At 51.3% G+C, this 21,852-nt stretch overlaps 2 protein-coding genes across 3 annotated transcripts in view; both read left to right on the top strand.

Moving 5' to 3' along the window:
- Nucleotides 1–692: 692 nt before the first annotated feature.
- Nucleotides 693–4,395, top strand: si:ch73-265d7.2 (C-type natriuretic peptide 2). Its single transcript, XM_046328439.1, has 2 exons — nt 693–827; nt 4,111–4,395. Exons 1-2 carry the CDS (start codon nt 693–695, stop codon nt 4,393–4,395), a joined length of 420 nt encoding a protein of 139 aa, XP_046184395.1.
- A 2,837-nt stretch (nt 4,396–7,232) lies between these two features.
- Nucleotides 7,233–21,852, top strand: part of zgc:85858 (uncharacterized protein LOC405879 homolog) — a 28,858-nt gene continuing 14,238 nt past the window's right edge. Inside the window, exons 1-3 of one of the 2 annotated variants that reach the window (XM_046329221.1) lie at nt 7,233–7,507; nt 21,268–21,343; nt 21,585–21,679. In XM_046329221.1, the coding sequence (XP_046185177.1) occupies nt 7,340–7,507; nt 21,268–21,343; nt 21,585–21,604 (264 nt within the window). In that variant the 5' untranslated portion in view covers nt 7,233–7,339 and the 3' untranslated portion in view covers nt 21,605–21,679. The remainder of the gene's footprint in view (nt 7,508–21,267; nt 21,344–21,584; nt 21,680–21,852) is intronic. The other variant, XM_046329220.1, reaches the window with a different exon arrangement.

Here is a 21,852-nt window from a genome sequence, read left to right as displayed (position 1 = left end):
CATAATATAAAGAGAAGGATGTAGTCAAGGTAACGGTGATGGTCTGGTAACAGTCCATAATGTAAAGAGGAGGATGTAGTCTAGGTAACGGTGATGGTCTGTTAACAGTCCATAATGTAAAGAGGAGGATGTAGTCTAGGTAACGGTGATGGTCTGTTAACAGTCCATAATGTAAAGAGGAGGATGTAGTCTAGGTAACGGTAGTCGCCTGTTAACAGTCCATAATGTAAAGAGAAGGATGTAGTCTAGGTAACGGTGGGGACCTGTTAACAGTCCATAATGTAAAGAGGAGGATGTAGTCTAGGTAACGGTGGTGAAGGGGTGTGTCGTGTCATTTCGGGGTTCCTCGTCTCCAGGGGTAACGCAGCAGAATGTGTGACATCACAGCGTTCTTGTTTATAACCTAACCCCTGCTCAGTTCACATACAGACACATCCTGACTCTACAGGATAAAGAAGAGATCTTAGACGAACCAAGAAAACAACATTAAAGGATCCTAAAGACTACTTTAAAACAACTTTTAGGAAACAGTAACCGGTTGGATTACTACTCGAAGAGACAAGGAATTGTTTTTCCTACGGATTCCACTCAGTATTATTATTATTATTATTATTATCTACTCTCCTGAAGAACAATATCATTTATTATTTTGACCTTTTTTTTGTTTTTTTACTTTTTCTTCTCAAACAAAGATGGCTGCTTCATCTTCTTCTTCCACCCATACCCTTCTCCTCCTCATCCTCCTCTCCTCTCTGTCACTGAGTGTGGAGTCTCGACTCTCGTCCCAACCCTCGCCCCGACCATCACCTCGGAAACACGACACACAGGTAAGTGAGGTGCCTTTACCAACACCCGAGGGCCCGTCTTCACAAAGAGGAGATCTGATCCTACTCTGAGATGCTTTGTGAATATGGACCCAGGGAGGATGTACCAGTGTTGTGTTAAGTTATACTGTCTCATGTTGGTTCAAGGCCAGACAACACAACAGAACCTTAGTAGAGCTGAGAGGGAGAGAGAGAATGCTGGGTGAAATATGTGCAGGGCACATGTCCTACAGTGGAGGTGTTTGAGAACCAGGTGAGATGCTAGGGGGACAGAGAGACTCCTTTACAGTGGAGGTGTTTGAGAACCAGGTGAGATGCTAGGGGGACAGAGAGACTCCTTTACAGTGGAGGTGTTTGAGAACCAGGTGAGATGCTAGGGGGACAGAGAGACTCCTTTACAGTGGAGGTGTTTGAGAACCAGGTGAGATGCTAGGGGGACAGAGAGACTCCTTTACAGTGGAGGTGTTTGAGAACCAGGTGAGATGCTAGGGGGACAGAGAGACTCCTTTACAGTGGAGGTGTTTGAGAACCAGGTGAGATGCTAGGGGGACAGAGAGACTCCTTTACAGTGGAGGTGTTTGAGAACCAGGTGAGATGCTAGGGGGACAGAGAGACTCCTTTACAGTGGAGGTGTTTGAGAACCAGGTGAGATGCTAGGGGGACAGAGAGACTCCTTTACAGTGGAGGTGTTTGAGAACCAGGTGAGATGCTAGGGGGACAGAGAGACTCCTTTACAGTGGAGGTGTTTGAGAACCAGGTGAGATGCTAGGGGGACAGAGAGACTCCTTTACAGTGGAGGTGTTTGAGAACCAGGTGAGATGCTAGGGGGACAGAGAGACTCCTTTACAGTGGAGGTGTTTGAGAACCAGGTGAGATGCTAGGGGTACTTTTTCCACCACTGTAAAGGAGTAAAAACAAAACAAAAGTACCCAATTGTCATATTTGAGTAAAAGTAAACATACCGTAATAGAAAATGACTCAAGTAAAAGTGAAAGTCACCCAGTAAAATACTACATTTACATTTACATTTAAGTCATTTAGCAGACGCTCTTATCCAGAGCGACTTACAAATACTACTTGAGTAAAAGTCTAAAAGTATTTGGATTTAAATATATTTAGTGTATCAAAAGTCAAAGTGTAAATCATTTCAAATTCCGTATATTAAGCAAAGTAGACAATTGTCTTGTTTTATTAATTACAGAAAGCCAGGGGCATGCTCCAACACTCAGACATCATTTACAAACGAAGCATGTGTTTAGTGAGTCCTCCAGATCAGAGGCAGTAGGGATGACCAGGGATGTTCTCTGTTTAGTGAGTCCTCCAGATCAGAGACTGTAGGGATGACCAGGGATGTTCTCTGTTTAGTGAGTCCTCCAGATCAGAGGCAGTAGGGATGACCAGGGATGTTCTCTGTTTAGTGAGTCCTCCAGATCAGAGACTGTAGGGATGACCAGGGATGTTCTCTTGACAAGTGAGTCCTCCAGATCAGAGGCAGTAGAGATGACCAGGGATGTTCTCTGTTTAGTGAGTCCTCCAGATCAGAGGCAGTAGGGATGACCAGGGATGTTCTCTGTTTAGTGAGTCCTCCAGATCAGAGGCAGTAGGGATGACCAGGGATGTTCTCTGTTTAGTGAGTCCTCCAGATCAGAGACTGTAGGGATGACCAGGGATGTTCTCTGTTTAGTGAGTCCTCCAGATCAGAGGCAGTAGGGATGACCAGGGATGTTCTCTGTTTAGTGAGTCCTCCAGATCAGAGGCAGTAGGGATGACCAGGGATGTTCTCTGTTTAGTGAGTCCTCCAGATCAGAGGCAGTAGGGATGACCAGGGATGTTCTCTGTTTAGTGAGTCCTCCAGATCATAGGCAGTAGGGATGACCAGGGATGTTCTCTGTTTAGTGAGTCCTCTAGATCAGAGGTAGTAGGGATGACCAGGGATGTTCTCTGTTTAGTGAGTCCTCCAGATCAGAGACAGTAGGGATGACCAGGGATGTTCTCTGTTTAGTGAGTCCTCCAGATCAGAGGCAGTAGGGATGACCAGGGATGTTCTCTGTTTAGTGAGTCCTCCAGATCAGAGGCAGTAGGGATGACCAGGGATGTTCTCTGTTTAGTGAGTCCTCCAGATCAGAGGCAGTAGGGATGACCAGGGATGTTCTCTGTTTAGTGAGTCCTCCAGATCAGAGGCAGTAGGGAGGACCAGGGATGTTCTCTGTTTAGTGAGTCCTCCAGATCAGAGGCAGTAGGGATGACCAGGGATGTTCTCTGTTTAGTGAGTCCACCAGATCAGAGGCAGTAGGGATGACCAGGGATGTTCTCTTGATAAGTGAGTCCTCCAGATCAGAGGCAGTAAGGATGACCAGGGATGTTCTCTATTTAGTGAGTCCTCCAGATCAGAGACAGTAGAGATGACCAGGGGGATGTTCTCTGTTTAGTGAGTCCTCCAGATCAGAGACAGTAGAGACGACCAGGGATGTTCTCTGTTTAGTGACTTAGACCATTTTCCTTTCCTGTTAAGCATTTGAAAGGTAACCAGTACTTTTGGATGAATGGAGTAAAATGTACATTATTTTCTTTAGGAATATGGCGAAGTAAAAGTAGTCAAAAATATAAATAGTAAAAATATAAATAGTTTCCTCTTCCCCCCCTTCCCCTTCCCCCTTCCCTCTTCCCTTCCCTTTCCCCTTCCCTTTCCCCTTCCCTTTCCCTTTCCCTTTCCCCTTCCCCTTCCCCTCCCCCTTCCCTCTTCCCTTTCCCCTCCCCCTTCCCTCTTCCCCCTTCCCTCTTCCCCCCTTCCCCTTCCCCCTCCCCCTTCCATCTCCCCCTTCCCTCTTTCCCCCTTCCCTCTTTCCTCTTCCCCCTTCCCCTTCCCCCTTCCCCTTCCCTCTTCCCCTTCCCGCTTCCCCTTCCCTCTTCCCCCTTCCCTCTTCCCTCTTCCCCCTTCCCTCTTCCCCTTCCCCCTCCCCCTTCCCCCTCCCCTCTCCCCCTTCCCTCTTCCCCCTTCCCCTTCCCCTTCCCTCTCCCCCTCCCCTCTTCCCTCTTCCCCCCTTCCCCTTCCCCTTCCCTCTCCCCCTCCCCTCTTCCTCTTCCCCCTTCCCCTTCCCCTTCCCCTTCCCTCTTCCCTTCCCTCTTCCCCCTTCCCCTTCCTCTTCCCCCCTTCCCCTTCCCTCTTCCCTCTTCCCCCTTCCCCTTCCCTCTTCCCTTCCCTCTTCCCTTTCCCCTTCCCTCTTCCCTTCCCCTTCCCTCTTCCCCCCTTCCCCCTCCCTCCCCTCTTCCCCTTCCCCCCGTCCAGGTACTAGATAATCTCTTCAGCGCTCAGCTCCGCTCTCTGATCCTCAACCAACCAGACATCACCTCTGAAGGTTCCACTTCTGGCCCCTCCCATTCCTACCATCCTCCCTCCCAGGGATTGGCTGGTCGCGGCATGAGGGCGGGTCCTGTGGTCCACAGGTTGTTCCTAGACTTTCTGCGCCAACAGAGGACGTTCCGTGGGCGGAGCAGGAAGAGCGCCACCGCCAGGGGATGCTTCGGCATGAAGGTGGACCGCATCGGATCTATCAGCGGTCTGGGATGCTGATTGGGAAAACCGCAAGTGGCCTTGTGTTCTGATAGGCTACCTTTCACCCCACTACTTCCTGGGTGTGTCAGAGACCGAGGGAAGGCTGGGAGATCTCTAACTGACAGACAGACGGATGTAACATTCCCTTGATATCTAACCGCTGAACTATGAACTGTGATCCTGTGTGACTGTAGAGGTCATCACCCAAAACCCCAGGTGACCTATAGGTGTTCTGAGGCTTCCATGTGAGAGCTGATACTAATGACCTTTGACCTCTAACCACTGGCTCTGTTACAGCCAGTACAACTAACCTATGGGGTGTGTGTTTGTGTATAATGTGTGTGTATAATGTTTGTCATTCCATTGTATACATGTTTAACCTGACAGGCCTTCTGTTGTGTAAACTTGCAAGTGAAACTGAGACCAACATGTGTCAAACATGTTTACATTTTCCCTGTAACACGCTACCAGCAACACGCTACCTGTAACACGCTACCAGTAACACGCTACCAGGACCTGCTGTGTGTTCTACTGTCTGTTCTCTGTAACATGTTAACTGTGTATTAGTCTGATATGGTTTACATATATCACTGTCAGGGAACCAGGACTGGGCTCAAATCAGACTTCAATACAGTCAATTCTTTACTGAATCCATCATTCTGGTCCTGAAAGCTGAATTGGCCCCAACCCTGAGTCCATATGGATGAAGAGAAGTGTTTATATCTACATGCTGGAAGTCAAATAACTTGTAATAGACTAAATGAGTTCCTGTTTCTCTGAAATAATAAAACAGCCCTGGTCCTCTTGTTTCTGAACATCTACATTTTATCATCAAACAAAGAAATATTTGTTGACTAAATGGTAATTGAAAACCTGTTACGGTGATCGATACATGGTACGTGTCCGCCCTCTTGTGGATTCATGTGGTATGACATGTGCTGACAATTTACTGAAGTAACATTTGGGCTCTATTTCCAGTTGGTTAAACCGAAGTAAAAAATGTCTTGAAAAATGTAGAGTCACACAAGATCTGTCAAGATAAATCAGCGACTCGTGAAAGACGGGACAATCTATTTTTGAAAATATTTTTCTTAATATTAACCTTTGAAATATATACAGTATCAAATAAAATGTTATCACAAGCAGCGAATACATCTGGTGTTCTCTTCACAGCGACATCCTGAATGATGCAGAGATTAAAACACGGTAACTAACCAAAGCCCCATATACCACCACTGCAAACAGTATGCTCTCGTCGGCTTGTAATTACTTCACTACTCTGGCCTATTTATTGCCTTACCTCCTCACACCATTTGCACACACTGTATAGACTTTTTCTATTGTATTGACTATACGTTTGTCTATTCCATGTGTAACTCTGTGTTGTTGTTTGTGTCGCACTGCTTTGCTTTATCTTTGCCAGGTCGCAGTTGTAAATGAGAACTTGTTCTCAACTAAGCAAATAAAGGTGTAATAAAAATGGCTCCGGAGGCGGTAAGCGGGGCTCTTGGGGAGCCGGGGTAGGCTGTACAAACCCACCACTGATAGTAGACAGGTTATTGGGTGGTCTCTGAGGTGGCGGGCTGCCTATGAGCTAACTCACTGATTCACTCCATGATAGCCTTGAACCCTTGGTCGTGGCGTTCCGTCAGGGAACTGAGCCCTTCCAGAAGTTCCTGTAGTAGCTCCTCATGTCTCCTAATTGTGGCTCCCTGCAGGGAGACAGCGTGGCAGAGCTGGTCCCAGTCTGCTGGGTCTGTCATGGAACTGAGCCCTTCCAGAAGATCCTGAACCAACTCCTCATGTCTCCTAATTGTGGCTCCCTGCAGGGAGACAGCGTGGCAGAGCTGGTCCCAGTCTGCTGGGTCTGTCATGGCCAGTTCGTACTATAAGTGCACAAGGCGAGACCCAGATGCAGACACGGGAGGCAGATGGTTTGAAAACCACGCTGATTGACTTGGAACATACAAGACGAACTGGCACAGAGAGACATGAAACACAGGGATATATACACCAGGGAAAATAAGAGACAATAACAAGGACAGGTGAAACTGATCAGGGTGAGACAGAAACCAAAAAAAGTGATTTCATTTTTACATTTATTGTCTAAAAGTGTTTAAAAGCCTTGATTGTTTCACTCTAATATTAGATTATTAAAATATGTGATACAAATCTCCAAACATCTATTTATTTTATAGGGCTATATACATGTTGGCATGATTTCAGATTCAGAACATAAAACATCTATAAAGCAAACATTATCCCTTCGGTCTAGTTCAGCAAGTAAATCAATATTTATTTATTTCGTAATTGCATTCTTTTTACTTTTAGATGTGTGTATTGTTGTAAATAGCTCAATAATACTACACTGTTGGAGCTGGGAACACAAGGGTTTCTCTACACCCGCAATAACATCTGATAAATGTGTGTGTGACCAATACATTTAATTTGACTTTGAATAGTTTAAGCATGTGATGCAGAACAGTGATCCAAATATTTTTTCAGAATATTGACCAAAATGATTGATCTTAAGGGAGTTAGACATCACTGACAGAGTTGACAACAAAATACTAAAAACAGACTATTTTTGCCTCTGAAAATTAGGCATATAGAAATGTAATATATAAAACATATTTTTTCAATTCCAAAAGAAAATCTTCCCCTTATAAAACTCCCCTAAATTGTATTTTTAAGCTTATAAGGCAACAAAATATATTTTTTCAACTATTAAATAGTTTCCTTGCAGAGCAAGCATCTTCCATGACTCAAGAGTCCCTGAAATAAGACTGAAATACTGGTAATGGTCGACGCATGGTACGCATGCGCCCCCTTCCGGGTCCGTGCGGAATGACGTGCTCTGCTATAACCAACCGCTTCAAGTTGTTCGCTATAAACTTTCCAGTCCCCAGAAGACAAGGTTCAGGAGAGAAGAAAAAAACGTGTATTTTGTTTGCGCTGCAAAATGTATGAAAATATGGATGTGAGACAGAGAAAAGTGTTCAAACTGCCGACCAACACAGAGAAGTATCGTGAAGCACATCCCAACGACGGTTACATCGGCGAGGATCACGACGAAACGGACGAGTTTAGGAAGATGGTGGACAGTTACAGCGAAACTGGGAGACAGAAGGTACTGGAAGGGACATGCACAGATAAAATACGTCCATGTAAAATATGTTCTAACTAATACGTCCATGTAAAATATGTTCTAACTTGGCTACGTGAATAGATATATCAAAAACACTGCTTGAAACGCAGTCGCCAGGGTTCCTGAAGACATCTAGGGCGAAGACATATATTAAACCTAAACTATCTGATGTCATTCTCGTGTCATTTAAACTGATTCAAGGTCTATTTTTCGCGTTGTACTTCCAGCCCTATTTATTTTGGTCTAGTTTTGGGGTAGATACAATAAATAAATACAAGAAACCGATCCTAGACAAAAGGCGAACCCGTTTCCTTGGTGATCTGGACGCCAGGCGACCCGTTTCCTTGGTGATCTGGACGCCAGGCGAACCCGTTTCCTTGGTGATCTGGACGCCAGGCGAACCCGTTTCCTTGGTGATCTGGACGCCAGGCGACCCGTTGCCGTGGTGATCTGGACGCCAGGCGAACCCGTTTCCTTGGTGATCTGGACGCAAATCACGTGACTGATTTTTGACGCCGGTTCACCACCAGGCGGTGGAACAACGGAAGAAAATGACGAGAAACACCGCAGGACCTTAACGCGAGGACACGTCCAGAAGACCACGGTTAACGTACTCAACTAACGATGATGGATAACGAATCTTAAATCAGGGTCCATATCATTTGGACCAAAATAAAACATCAGAGTCTTTCAAATGAACATTAATAGTTGTTTCTTTTCAAATAAAATCTTCAAATCTTCTGACATAAGAGCAGTCCCAAAATAAACGGTGAAGTGTTTCTGGTTCACAACCACAAAATACACATTAGTTATCAAAATACACACATTATACAGCTATTTTAAATCTGTGTATAATAAAGATCTTTACCGGGTAGATTCTACGAATGAGTTGGTATGATACTCACCTCATTAGATATACAATATTTACCAGACAATAATCATAATCATATCATCATATTCATATCGAATGTCATTATTCAACAATTGTTTAACCCAAATAATGTTGTTGTCAAACCAGTTCTGGAAAAACAAAGACTTGTTTTTGTATTTTATGTCTTTATTATTCCAGATTGATAGGGTTTTTACTCACATCAAAGTTGCATCTGAGTAAGAATTCTAGACCACTAATCTGTTGTAAAATTAAATTAGGGATTATATCCTTATTTCTAAAATAGTTATATAATATTTAAGATTAAATGGATACATTAGAGGTTTTAAAATCCAAAGCGTTCAACCCTCACCCTGGGTGGTACATGTTAGGGTCAACCCTCACCCTGGGTGGTACATGTTAGGGTCAAACCTCACCCTGGGTGCTACATGTTAGGGTCAACCCTCACCCTGGGTGGTACATGTTAGGGTCAACCCTCACCCTGGGTGGTACATGTTAGGGTCAACCCTCACCCTGGGTGCTACATGTTAGGGTCAACCCTCACCCTGGGTGCTACATGTTAGGGTCAACCCTCACCCTGGGTGCTACATGTTAGGGTCAACCCTCACCCTGGGTGCTACATGTTAGGGTCAACCCTCCCTCACCCTGGGTGGTACATGTTAGGGTCAACCCTCCCTCACCCTGGGTGGTACATGTTAGGGTCAACCCTCCCTCACCCTGGGTGGTACATGTTAGGGTCAACCCTCACCCTGGGTGCTACATGTTAGGGTCAACCCTCACCCTGGGTGCTACATGTTAGGGTCAACCCTCACCCTGGGTGCTACATGTTAGGGTCAACTCTCCCTCACCCTGGGTGGTACATGTTAGGGTCAACCCTCACCCTGGGTGCTACATGTTAGGGTCAACCCTCACCCTGGGTGCTACATGTTAGGGTCAACCCTCACCCTGGGTGCTACATGTTAGGGTCAACCCTCACCCTGGGTGCTACATGTTAGGGTCAACCCTCACCCTGGGTGCTACATGTTAGGGTCAACCCTCACCCTGGGTGCTACATGTTAGGGTCAACCCTCACCCTGGGTGCTACATGTTAGGGTCAACCCTCCCTCACCCTGGGTGGTACATGTTAGGGTCAACCCTCCCTCACCCTGGGTGGTACATGTTAGGGTCAACCCTCCCTCACCCTGGGTGGTACATGTTAGGGTCAACCCTCACCCTGGGTGCTACATGTTAGGGTCAACCCTCACCCTGGGTGCTACATGTTAGGGTCAACCCTCACCCTGGGTGCTACATGTTAGGGTCAACTCTCCCTCACCCTGGGTGGTACATGTTAGGGTCAACCCTCACCCTGGGTGCTACATGTTAGGGTCAACCCTCACCCTGGGTGCTACATGTTAGGGTCAACCCTCACCCTGGGTGCTACATGTTAGGGTCAACCCTCACCCTGGGTGCTACATGTTAGGGTCAACCCTCACCCTGGGTGCTACATGTTAGGGTCAACCCTCACCCTGGGTGGTACATGTTAGGGTCAACCCTCACCCTGGGTGGTACATGTTAAGGTCAACCCTCACCCTGGGTGGTACATGTTAGGGTCAACCCTCACCCTGGGTGCTACATGTTAGGGTCAACCCTCACCCTGGGTGCTACATGTTAGGGTCAACCCTCACCCTGGGTGGTACATGTTAGGGTCAACCCTCACCCTGGGTGCTACATGTTAGGGTCAACCCTCACCCTGGGTGCTACATGTTAGGGTCAACCCTCACCCTGGGTGCTACATGTTAGGGTCAACCCTCACCCTGGGTGCTACATGTTAGGGTCAACCCTCACCCTGGGTGCTACATGTTAGGGTCAACCCTCCCTCACCCTGGGTGGTACATGTTAGGTTCAACCCTCACCCTGGGTGCTACATGTTAGGGTCAACCCTCACCCTGGGTGCTACATGTTAGGGTCAACCCTCACCCTGGGTGCTACATGTTAGGGTCTACCCTCATCCTGGGTGCTACATGTTAGGGTCAACTCTCCCTCACCCTGGGTGGTACATGTTAGGGTCTACCCTCATCCTGGGTGCTACATGTTAGGGTCAACTCTCCCTCACCCTGGGTGGTACATGTTAGGGTCAACCCTCACCCTGGGTGCTACATGTTAGGGTCAACCCTCACCCTGGGTGCTACATGTTAGGGTCTACCCTCATCCTGGGTGCTACATGTTAGGGTCAACTCTCCCTCACCCTGGGTGAAACATGTTAGGGTCAACCCTCACCCTGGGTGGTACATGTTAGGGTCAACCCTCACCCTGGGTGCTACATGTTAGGGTCAACCCTCACCCTGGGTGCTACATGTTAGGGTCAACTCTCACCCTGGGTGCTACATGTTAGGGTCAACCCTCACCCTGGGTGCTACATGTTAGGGTCAACCCTCACCCTGGGTGCTACATGTTAGGGTCAGCCCTCACCCTGGGTGGTACATGTTAGGGTCAACCCTCACCCTGGGTGGTACATGTTAGGGTCAACCCTCCCTCACCCTGGGTGGTACATGTTAGGTTCAACCCTCACCCTGGGTGCTACATGTTAGGGTCAACCCTCACCCTGGGTGCTACATGTTAGGGTCAACCCTCACCCTGGGTGCTACATGTTAGGGTCAACTCTCCCTCACCCTGGGTGGTACATGTTAGGGTCAACCCTCACCCAGGGTGCTACATGTTAGGGTCAACCCTCACCCTGGGTGCTACATGTTACGGTCAACTCTTCCTCACCCTGGGTGGTACATGTTAGGGTCAACCCTCACCCTGGGTGCTACATGTTAGGGTCAACCCTCACCCTGGGTGCTACATGTTAGGGTCTACCCTCATCCTGGGTGCTACATGTTAGGGTCAACTCTCCCTCACCCTGGGTGGTACATGTTATGGTCAACCCTCACCCTGGGTGCTACATGTTAGGGTCAACCCTCACCCTGGGTGCTACATGTTAGGGTCAACCCTCACCCTGGGTGCTACATGTTAGGGTCAACCCTCACCCTGGGTGCTACATGTTAGGGTCAACCCTCACCCTGGGTGCTACATGTTAGGGTCAACCCTCACCCTGGGTGCTACATGTTAGGGTCAACCCTCACCCTGGGTGCTACATGTTAGGGTCAGCCCTCACCCTGGGTGGTACATGTTAGGGTCAACCCTCACCCTGGGTGGTACATGTTAGGGTCAACCCTCCCTCACCCTGGGTGGTACATGTTAGGTTCAACCCTCACCCTGGGTGCTACATGTTAGGTTCAACCCTCACCCTGGGTGCTACATGTTAGGGTCAACCCTCACCCTGGGTGCTACATGTTAGGGTCAACCCTCACCCTGGGTGCTACATGTTAGGGTCAACCCTCACCCTGGGTGCTACATGTTAGGGTCAACCCTCACCCTGGGTGGTACATGTTAGGGTCAACCCTCACCCTGGGTGCTACATGTTAGGGTCAACCCTCACCCTGGGTGCTACATGTTAGGGTCAACCCTCACCCTGGGTGCTACATGTTAGGGTCAACCCTCACCCTGGGTGCTACATGTTAGGGTCAACCCTCACCCTGGGTGCTACATGTTAGGGTCAACCCTCACCCTGGGTGCTACATGTTAGGGTCAACCCTCACCCTGGGTGCTACATGTTAGGGTCAACCCTCACCCTGGGTGCTACATGTTAGGGTCAACCCTCACCCTGGGTGCTACATGTTAGGGTCAGCCCTCACCCTGGGTGGTACATGTTAGGGTCAACCCTCACCCTGGGTGGTACATGTTAGGGTCAACCCTCCCTCACCCTGGGTGGTACATGTTAGGTTCAACCCTCACCCTGGGTGCTACATGTTAGGGTCAACCCTCACCCTGGGTGCTACATGTTAGGGTCAACCCTCACCCTGGGTGCTACATGTTAGGGTCAACCCTCACCCTGGGTGCTACATGTTAGGGTCAACCCTCACCCTGGGTGGTACATGTTAGGGTCAACCCTCACCCTGGGTGCTACATGTTAGGGTCAACCCTCACCCTGGGTGCTACATGTTAGGGTCAACCCTCACCCTGGGTGCTACATGTTAGGGTCAACCCTCACCCTGGGTGCTACATGTTAGGGTCAACCCTCACCCTGGGTGCTACATGTTAGGGTCAGCCCTCACCCTGGGTGGTACATGTTAGGGTCAACCCTCACCCTGGGTGGTACATGTTAGGGTCAACCCTCCCTCACCCTGGGTGGTACATGTTAGGTTCAACCCTCACCCTGGGTGCTACATGTTAGGGTCAACCCTCACCCTGGGTGCTACATGTTAGGGTCAACCCTCACCCTGGGTGCTACATGTTAGGGTCTACCCTCATCCTGGGTGCTACATGTTAGGGTCAACTCTCCCTCACCCTGGGTGGTACATGTTAGGGTCAACCCTCACCCTGGGTGCTACATGTTAGGGTCAACCCTCACCCTGGGTGCTACATGTTAGGGTCTACCCTCATCCTGGGTGCTACATGTTAGGGTCAACTCTCCCTCACCCTGGGTGGTACATGTTAGGGTCAACCCTCACCCTGGGTGCTACATGTTAGGGTCAACCCTCACCCTGGGTGGTACATGTTAGGGTCAACCCTCACCCTGGGTGCTACATGTTAGGGGTCAACCCTCACCCTGGGTGCTACATGTTAGGGTCAACCCTCACCCTGGGTGCTACATGTTAGGGTCAACTCTCCCTCACCCTGGGTGGTACATGTTAGCGTCAACCCTCACCCTGGGTGCTACATGTTAGGGTCAACCCTCACCCTGGGTGCTACATGTTAGGGTCAACCCTCACCCTGGGTGCTACATGTTAGGGTCAACCCTCACCCTGGGTGCTACATGTTAGGGTCAACCCTCACCCTGGGTGCTACATGTTAGGGTCAGCCCTCACCCTGGGTGGTACATGTTAGGGTCAACCCTCACCCTGGGTGGTACATGTTAGGGTCAACCCTCCCTCACCCTGGGTGGTACATGTTAGGTTCAACCCTCACCCTGGGTGCTACATGTTAGGGTCAACCCTCACCCTGGGTGCTACATGTTAGGGTCAACCCTCACCCTGGGTGCTACATGTTAGGGTCAACCCTCACCCTGGGTGCTACATGTTAGGGTCAACCCTCACCCTGGGTGCTACATGTTAGGGTCAGCCCTCACCCTGGGTGGTACATGTTAGGGTCAACCCTCACCCTGGGTGGTACATGTTAGGGTCAACCCTCCCTCACCCTGGGTGGTACATGTTAGGTTCAACCCTCACCCTGGGTGCTACATGTTAGGGTCAACCCTCACCCTGGGTGCTACATGTTAGGGTCAACCCTCACCCTGGGTGCTACATGTTAGGGTCAACTCTCCCTCACCCTGGGTGGTACATGTTAGGGTCAACCCTCACCCAGGGTGCTACATGTTAGGGTCAACCCTCACCCTGGGTGCTACATGTTTACGGTCAACTCTCCCTCACCCTGGGTGCTACATGTTAGGGTCAACCCTCACCCTGGGTGCTACATGTTAGGGTCAACCCTCACCCTGGGTGCTACATGTTAGGGTCAACTCTCCCTCACCCTGGGTGGTACATGTTATGGTCAACCCTCACCCTGGGTGCTACATGTTAGGGTCAACCCTCCCTCACCCTGGGTGGTACATGTTATGGTCAACCCTCACCCTGGGTGCTACATGTTAGGGTCAACCCTCACCCTGGGTGCTACATGTTAGGGTCAACCCTCACCCTGGGTGCTACATGTTAGGGTCAACCCTCACCCTGGGTGCTACATGTTAGGGTCAACCCTCACCCTGGGTGCTACATGTTAGGGTCAACCCTCACCCTGGGTGCTACATGTTAGGGTCAACCCTCACCCTGGGTGCTACATGTTAGGGTCAGCCCTCACCCTGGGTGGTACATGTTAGGGTCAACCCTCACCCTGGGTGGTACATGTTAGGGTCAACCCTCCCTCACCCTGGGTGGTACATGTTAGGTTCAACCCTCACCCTGGGTGCTACATGTTAGGGTCAACAACCCTCACCCTGGGTGCTACATGTTAGGGTCAACCCTCACCCTGGGTGCTACATGTTAGGGTCAACCCTCACCCTGGGTGCTACATGTTAGGGTCAACCCTCACCCTGGGTGGTACATGTTAGGGTCAACCCTCACCCTGGGTGCTACATGTTAGGGTCAACCCTCACCCTGGGTGCTACATGTTAGGGTCAACCCTCACCCTGGGTGCTACATGTTAGGGTCAACCCTCACCCTGGGTGCTACATGTTAGGGTCAGCCCTCACCCTGGGTGCTACATGTTAGGGTCAGCCCTCACCCTGGGTGCTACATGTTAGGGTCAACCCTCACCCTGGGTGCTACATGTTAGGGTCAACCCTCACCCTGGGTGCTACATGTTAGGGTCAACCCTCACCCTGGGTGCTACATGTTAGGGTCAACTCTCCCTCACCCTGGGTGGTACATGTTAGGGTCAACCCTCACCCTGGGTGCTACATGTTAGGGTCAACCCTCACCCTGGGTGCTACATGTTAGGGTCAACCCTCACCCTGGGTGCTACATGTTAGGGTCAACCCTCACCCTGGGTGCTACATGTTAGGGTCAACCCTCACCCTGGGTGCTACATGTTAGGGTCAGCCCTCACCCTGGGTGGTACATGTTAGGGTCAACCCTCACCCTGGGTGGTACATGTTAGGGTCAACCCTCCCTCACCCTGGGTGGTACATGTTAGGTTCAACCCTCACCCTGGGTGCTACATGTTAGGGTCAACCCTCACCCTGGGTGCTACATGTTAGGGTCAACCCTCACCCTGGGTGCTACATGTTAGGGTCAACCCTCACCCTGGGTGCTACATGTTAGGGTCAACCCTCACCCTGGGTGCTACATGTTACGGTCAGCCCTCACCCTGGGTGGTACATGTTAGGGTCAACCCTCACCCTGGGTGGTACATGTTAGGGTCAACCCTCCCTCACCCTGGGTGGTACATGTTAGGTTCAACCCTCACCCTGGGTGCTACATGTTAGGGTCAACCCTCACCCTGGGTGCTACATGTTAGGGTCAACCCTCACCCTGGGTGCTACATGTTAGGGTCAACTCTCCCTCACCCTGGGTGGTACATGTTAGGGTCAACCCTCACCCAGGGTGCTACATGTTAGGGTCAACCCTCACCCTGGGTGCTACATGTTACGGTCAACTCTCCCTCACCCTGGGTGGTACATGTTAGGGTCAACCCTCACCCTGGGTGCTACATGTTAGGGTCAACCCTCACCCTGGGTGCTACATGTTAGGGTCTACCCTCATCCTGGGTGCTACATGTTAGGGTCAACTCTCCCTCACCCTGGGTGGTACATGTTATGGTCAACCCTCACCCTGGGTGCTACATGTTAGGGTCAACCCTCCCTCACCCTGGGTGGTACATGTTATGGTCAACCCTCACCCTGGGTGCTACATGTTAGGGTCAACCCTCACCCTGGGTGCTACATGTTAGGGTCAACCCTCACCCTGGGTGCTACATGTTAGGGTCAACCCTCACCCTGGGTGCTACATGTTAGGGTCAACCCTCACCCTGGGTGCTACATGTTAGGGTCAGCCCTCACCCTGGGTGGTACATGTTAGGGTCAACCCTCACCCTGGGTGGTACATGTTAGGGTCAACCCTCCCTCACCCTGGGTGGTACATGTTAGGTTCAACCCTCACCCTGGGTGCTACATGTTAGGGTCAACCCTCACCCTGGGTGCTACATGTTAGGGTCAACCCTCACCCTGGGTGCTACATGTTAGGGTCTACCCTCATCCTGGGTGCTACATGTTAGGGTCAACTCTCCCTCACCCTGGGTGGTACATGTTAGGGTCAACCCTCACCCTGGGTGCTACATGTTAGGGTCAACCCTCACCCTGGGTGCTACATGTTAGGGTCTACCCTCATCCTGGGTGCTACATGTTAGGGTCAACTCTCCCTCACCCTGGGTGGTACATGTTAGGGTCAACCCTCACCCTGGGTGCTACATGTTAGGGTCAACCCTCACCCTGGGTGGTACATGTTAGGGTCAACCCTCACCCTGGGTGCTACATGTTAGGGGTCAACCCTCACCCTGGGTGCTACATGTTAGGGTCAACCATCACCCTGGGTGCTACATGTTAGGGTCAACTCTCCCTCACCCTGGGTGGTACATGTTAGCGTCAACCCTCACCCTGGGTGAAACATGTTAGGGTCAACCCTCACCCTGGGTGGTACATGTTAGGGTCAACCCTCACCCTGGGTGCTACATGTTAGGGTCAACCCTCACCCTGGGTGCTACATGTTAGGGTCAACTCTCCCTCACCCTGGGTGGTACATGTTAGGGTCAACCCTCACCCTGGGTGCTACATGTTAGGGTCAACCCTCACCCTGGGTGCTACATGTTAGGGTCAACCCTCACCCTGGGTGCTACATGTTAGGGTCAACCCTCACCCTGGGTGCTACATGTTAGGGTCAACCCTCACCCTGGGTGCTACATGTTAGGGTCAGCCCTCACCCTGGGTGGTACATGTTAGGGTCAACCCTCACCCTGGGTGGTACATGTTAGGGTCAACCCTCCCTCACCCTGGGTGGTACATGTTAGGTTCAACCCTCACCCTGGGTGCTACATGTTAGGGTCAACCCTCACCCTGGGTGCTACATGTTAGGGTCAACCCTCACCCTGGGTGCTACATGTTAGGGTCAACCCTCACCCTGGGTGCTACATGTTAGGGTCAACCCTCACCCTGGGTGCTACATGTTAGGGTCAGCCCTCACCCTGGGTGGTACATGTTAGGGTCAACCCTCACCCTGGGTGGTACATGTTAGGGTCAACCCTCCCTCACCCTGGGTGGTACATGTTAGGTTCAACCCTCACCCTGGGTGCTACATGTTAGGGTCAACCCTCACCCTGGGTGCTACATGTTAGGGTCAACCCTCACCCTGGGTGCTACATGTTAGGGTCAACTCTCCCTCACCCTGGGTGGTACATGTTAGGGTCAACCCTCACCCAGGGTGCTACATGTTAGGGTCAACCCTCACCCTGGGTGCTACATGTTACGGTCAACTCTCCCTCACCCTGGGTGGTACATGTTAGGGTCAACCCTCACCCTGGGTGCTACATGTTAGGGTCAACCCTCACCCTGGGTGCTACATGTTAGGGTCTACCCTCATCCTGGGTGCTACATGTTAGGGTCAACTCTCCCTCACCCTGGGTGGTACATGTTATGGTCAACCCTCACCCTGGGTGCTACATGTTAGGGTCAACCCTCCCTCACCCTGGGTGGTACATGTTATGGTCAACCCTCACCCTGGGTGCTACATGTTAGGGTCAACCCTCACCCTGGGTGCTACATGTTAGGGTCAACTCTCCCTCACCCTGGGTGGTACAAGTTAGGGTCAACCCTCACCCTGGGTGCTACATGTTAGGGTCAACCCTCACCCTGGGTGGTACATGTTAGGGTCAACCCTCACCCTGGGTGCTACATGTTAGGGTCAACCCTCCCTCACCCTGGGTGCTACATGTTAGGGTCAACCCTCACCCTGGGTGCTACATGTTAGGGTCAACCCTCACCCTGGGTGGTACATGTTAGGGTCAACCCTCACCCTGGGTGCTACATGTTAGGGTCAACCCTCCATCACCCTGGGTGCTACATGTTAGGGTCAACCCTCACCCTGGGTGGTACATGTTAGGGTCAACCCTCACCCTGGGTGCTACATGTTAGGGTCAACCCTCACCCTGGGTGGTACATGTTAGGGTCAACCCTCACCCTGGGTGCTACATGTTAGGGTCAACTCTCCCTCACCCTGGGTGGTACATGTTAGGGTCAACCCTCACCCTGGGTGCTACATGTTAGGGTCAACCCTCACCCTGGGTGGTACATGTTAGGGTCAACCCTCACCCTGGGTGCTACATGTTAGGGTCAACCCTCCCTCACCCTGGGTGCTACATGTTAGGGTCAACCCTCACCCTGGGTGCTACATGTTAGGGTCAACCCTCACCCTGGGTGCTACATGTTAGGGTCAACCCTCACCCTGGGTGGTACATGTTAGGGTCAACCCTCCCTCACCCTGGGTGCTACATGTTAGGGTCAACCCTCACCCTGGGTGCTACATGTTAGGGTCAACCCTCACCCTGGGTGCTACATGTTAGGGTCAACCCTCACCCTGGGTGCTACATGTTAGGGTCAACCCTCACCCTGGGTGGTACATGTTAGGGTCAACCCTCACCCTGGGTGGTACATGTTAGGGTCAACCCTCACCCTGGGTGCTACATGTTAGGGTCAACCCTCACCCTGGGTGCTACATGTTAGGGTCAACCCTCACCCTGGGTGCTACATGTTAGGGGTCAACCCTCACCCTGGGTGCTACATGTTAGGGTCAACCCTCACCCTGGGTGCTACATGTTAGGGTCAACTCTCCCTCACCCTGGGTGGTACATGTTAGCGTCAACCCTCACCCTGGGTGAAACATGTTAGGGTCAACCCTCACCCTGGGTGGTACATGTTAGGGTCAACCCTCACCCTGGGTGGTACATGTTAGGGTCAACCCTCACCCTGGGTGCTACATGTTAGGGTCAACCCTCACCCTGGGTGCTACATGTTAGGGTCAACTCTCCCTCACCCTGGGTGGTACAAGTTAGGGTCAACCCTCACCCTGGGTGCTACATGTTAGGGTCAACCCTCACCCTGGGTGGTCCATGTTAGGGTCAACCCTCACCCTGGGTGCTACATGTTAGGGTCAACCCTCCCTCACCCTGGGTGCTACATGTTAGGGTCAACCCTCACCCTGGGTGCTACATGTTAGGGTCAACCCTCACCCTGGGTGGTACATGTTAGGGTCAACCCTCACCCTGGGTGCTACATGTTAGGGTCAACCCTCCATCACCCTGGGTGCTACATGTTAGGGTCAACCCTCACCCTGGGTGGTACATGTTAGGGTCAACCCTCACCCTGGGTGCTACATGTTAGGGTCAACCCTCACCCTGGGTGGTACATGTTAGGGTCAACCCTCACCCTGGGTGCTACATGTTAGGGTCAACTCTCCCTCACCCTGGGTGGTACATGTTAGGGTCAACCCTCACCCTGGGTGCTACATGTTAGGGTCAACCCTCACCCTGGGTGGTACATGTTAGGGTCAACCCTCACCCTGGGTGCTACATGTTAGGGTCAACCCTCCCTCACCCTGGGTGCTACATGTTAGGGTCAACCCTCACCCTGGGTGCTACATGTTAGGGTCAACCCTCACCCTGGGTGGTACATGTTAGGGTCAACCCTCACCCTGGGTGCTACATGTTAGGGTCAACCCTCCTCACCCTGGGTGCTACATGTTAGGGTCAACCCTCACCCTGGGTGCTACATGTTAGGGTCAACCCTCACCCTGGGTGCTACATGTTAGGGTCAACCCTCACCCTGGGTGCTACATGTTAGGGTCAACCCTCACCCTGGGTGCTACATGTTAGGGTCAACCCTCACCCTGGGTGGTACATGTTAGGGTCAACCCTCACCCTGGGTGCTACATGTTAGGGTCAACCCTCACCCTGGGTGCTACATGTTAGGGTCAACCCTCACCCTGGGTGCTACATGTTAGGGGTCAACCCTCACCCTGGGTGCTACATGTTAGGGTCAACCCTCACCCTGGGTGCTACATGTTAGGGTCAACTCTCCCTCACCCTGGGTGGTACATGTTAGCGTCAACCCTCACCCTGGGTGAAACATGTTAGGGTCAACCCTCACCCTGGGTGGTACATGTTAGGGTCAACCCTCACCCTGGGTGGTACATGTTAGGGTCAACCCTCACCCTGGGTGCTACATGTTAGGGTCAACCCTCACCCTGGGTGGTACATGTTAGGGTCAACCCTCCCTCACCCTGGGTGCTACATGTTAGGGTCAACCCTCACCCTGGGTGGTACATGTTAGGGTCAACCCTCACCCTGGGTGCTACATGTTAGGGTCAACCCTCACCCTGGGTGGTACATGTTAGGGTCAACCCTAACCCTGGGTGCAACATGTTAGGGTCAACCCTCACCCTGGGTGCTACATGTTAGGGTCAACCCTAACCCTCACCCTGGGTGCTACATGTTTGGGTCAACCCTCCCTCACCCTGGGTGTTACATGTTAGGGTCAACCCTCCCTCACCCTGGGTGGTACATGTTAGGGTCAACCCTCCCTCACCCTGGGTGGTACATGTTAGGGTCAACCCTCCCTCACCCTGGGTGCTACATGTTAGGGTCAACCCTCACCCTGGGTGGTACATGTTAGGGTCAACCCTCACCCTGGGTGCTACATGTTAGGGTCAACCCTCACCCTGGGTGGTACATGTTAGGGTCAACCCTAACCCTGGGTGCAACATGTTAGGGTCAACCCTCACCCTGGGTGCTACATGTTAGGGTCAACCCTAACCCTCACCCTGGGTGCTACATGTTTGGGTCAACCCTCCCTCACCCTGGGTGGTACATGTTAGGGTCAACCCTCCCTCACCCTGGGTGCTACATGTTAGGGTCAACCCTCACCCTGGGTGCTACATGTTAGGGTCAACCCTCGCTCACCCTGGGTGGTACATGTTAGGGTCAACCCTCGCTCACCCTGGGTGGTACATGTTAGGGTCAACCCTCGCCCTGGGTGGTATATGTTAGGGTCAACCCTCCCTCACCCTGGGTGGTACATGTTAGAGTCAACCCTCACCCTGGGTGCTACATGTTAGGGTCAACCCTCACCCTGGGTGGTACATGTTAGGGTCTCTCTTCTCTCTCTCTCTCTGTCTCTCTCTCTCTCTCTCTCTCTCTCTCTCTCTCTCTCTCTCTCTCTCTCTCTCTCTCTTTCTGTGTGATATTAACCCTGTCCTCTCTGGTATTAACCCTGTCCTGTTTCTCCGTGTTACAGCGTGTGGTGAATGAGGAGAGGTCTCTTGCAGGTCCCTGGCTCCTAGCTCTCTTTGTCTTTGTGGTGTGTGGATCAGGTCAGTGACAGACAGTATGTAAAGCTGTGTGTGTGTGTGTGTGTGTGTGTGTGTGTGTGTGTGTGTGTGTGTGTGTGTGTGTGTGTGTGTGTGTGTGTGTGTGTGTGTGTGTGTGTGTGTGTGTGTGTGTGTGTGTGTGTGTGTGTAAAAGTGTTTGTCAGTCCAAAACGCATCCACTTGTGTTCTTCAATATTGGACTGTAAGCTCTCATAATTCTCCATTTCTGCACCATCACATTCAGTTGGACAGAAGGACGTGTAGAGAGAGAGGGGATGTGCTCGGTCACAGAGCCACATAGATAGTCACTATGGACTTGTGCTTTAATGTGTGGACCAGGTAAGTGTGTGTTGATATGAATACTCTCTCTCTGTGTGTCTCTCTCTGTGTGTCTCTCTCTCTCTGTGTGTCTCTCTCTGTGCCTCTCTCTCTGTGTCTCTCTGTGTCTCTCTCTAGGTGTGTCTCTCTCTCTGTGTGTCTCTCTCTGTGTCTCTCTCTCTGTCTCTCTCTGT

Source organism: Oncorhynchus gorbuscha, linkage group LG25 (genome assembly GCF_021184085.1).
Source record: "Oncorhynchus gorbuscha isolate QuinsamMale2020 ecotype Even-year linkage group LG25, OgorEven_v1.0, whole genome shotgun sequence".
Classification (NCBI taxonomy): domain Eukaryota; kingdom Metazoa; phylum Chordata; class Actinopteri; order Salmoniformes; family Salmonidae; genus Oncorhynchus; species Oncorhynchus gorbuscha.
This window is presented reverse-complemented; position numbering and strand designations above follow the sequence as displayed.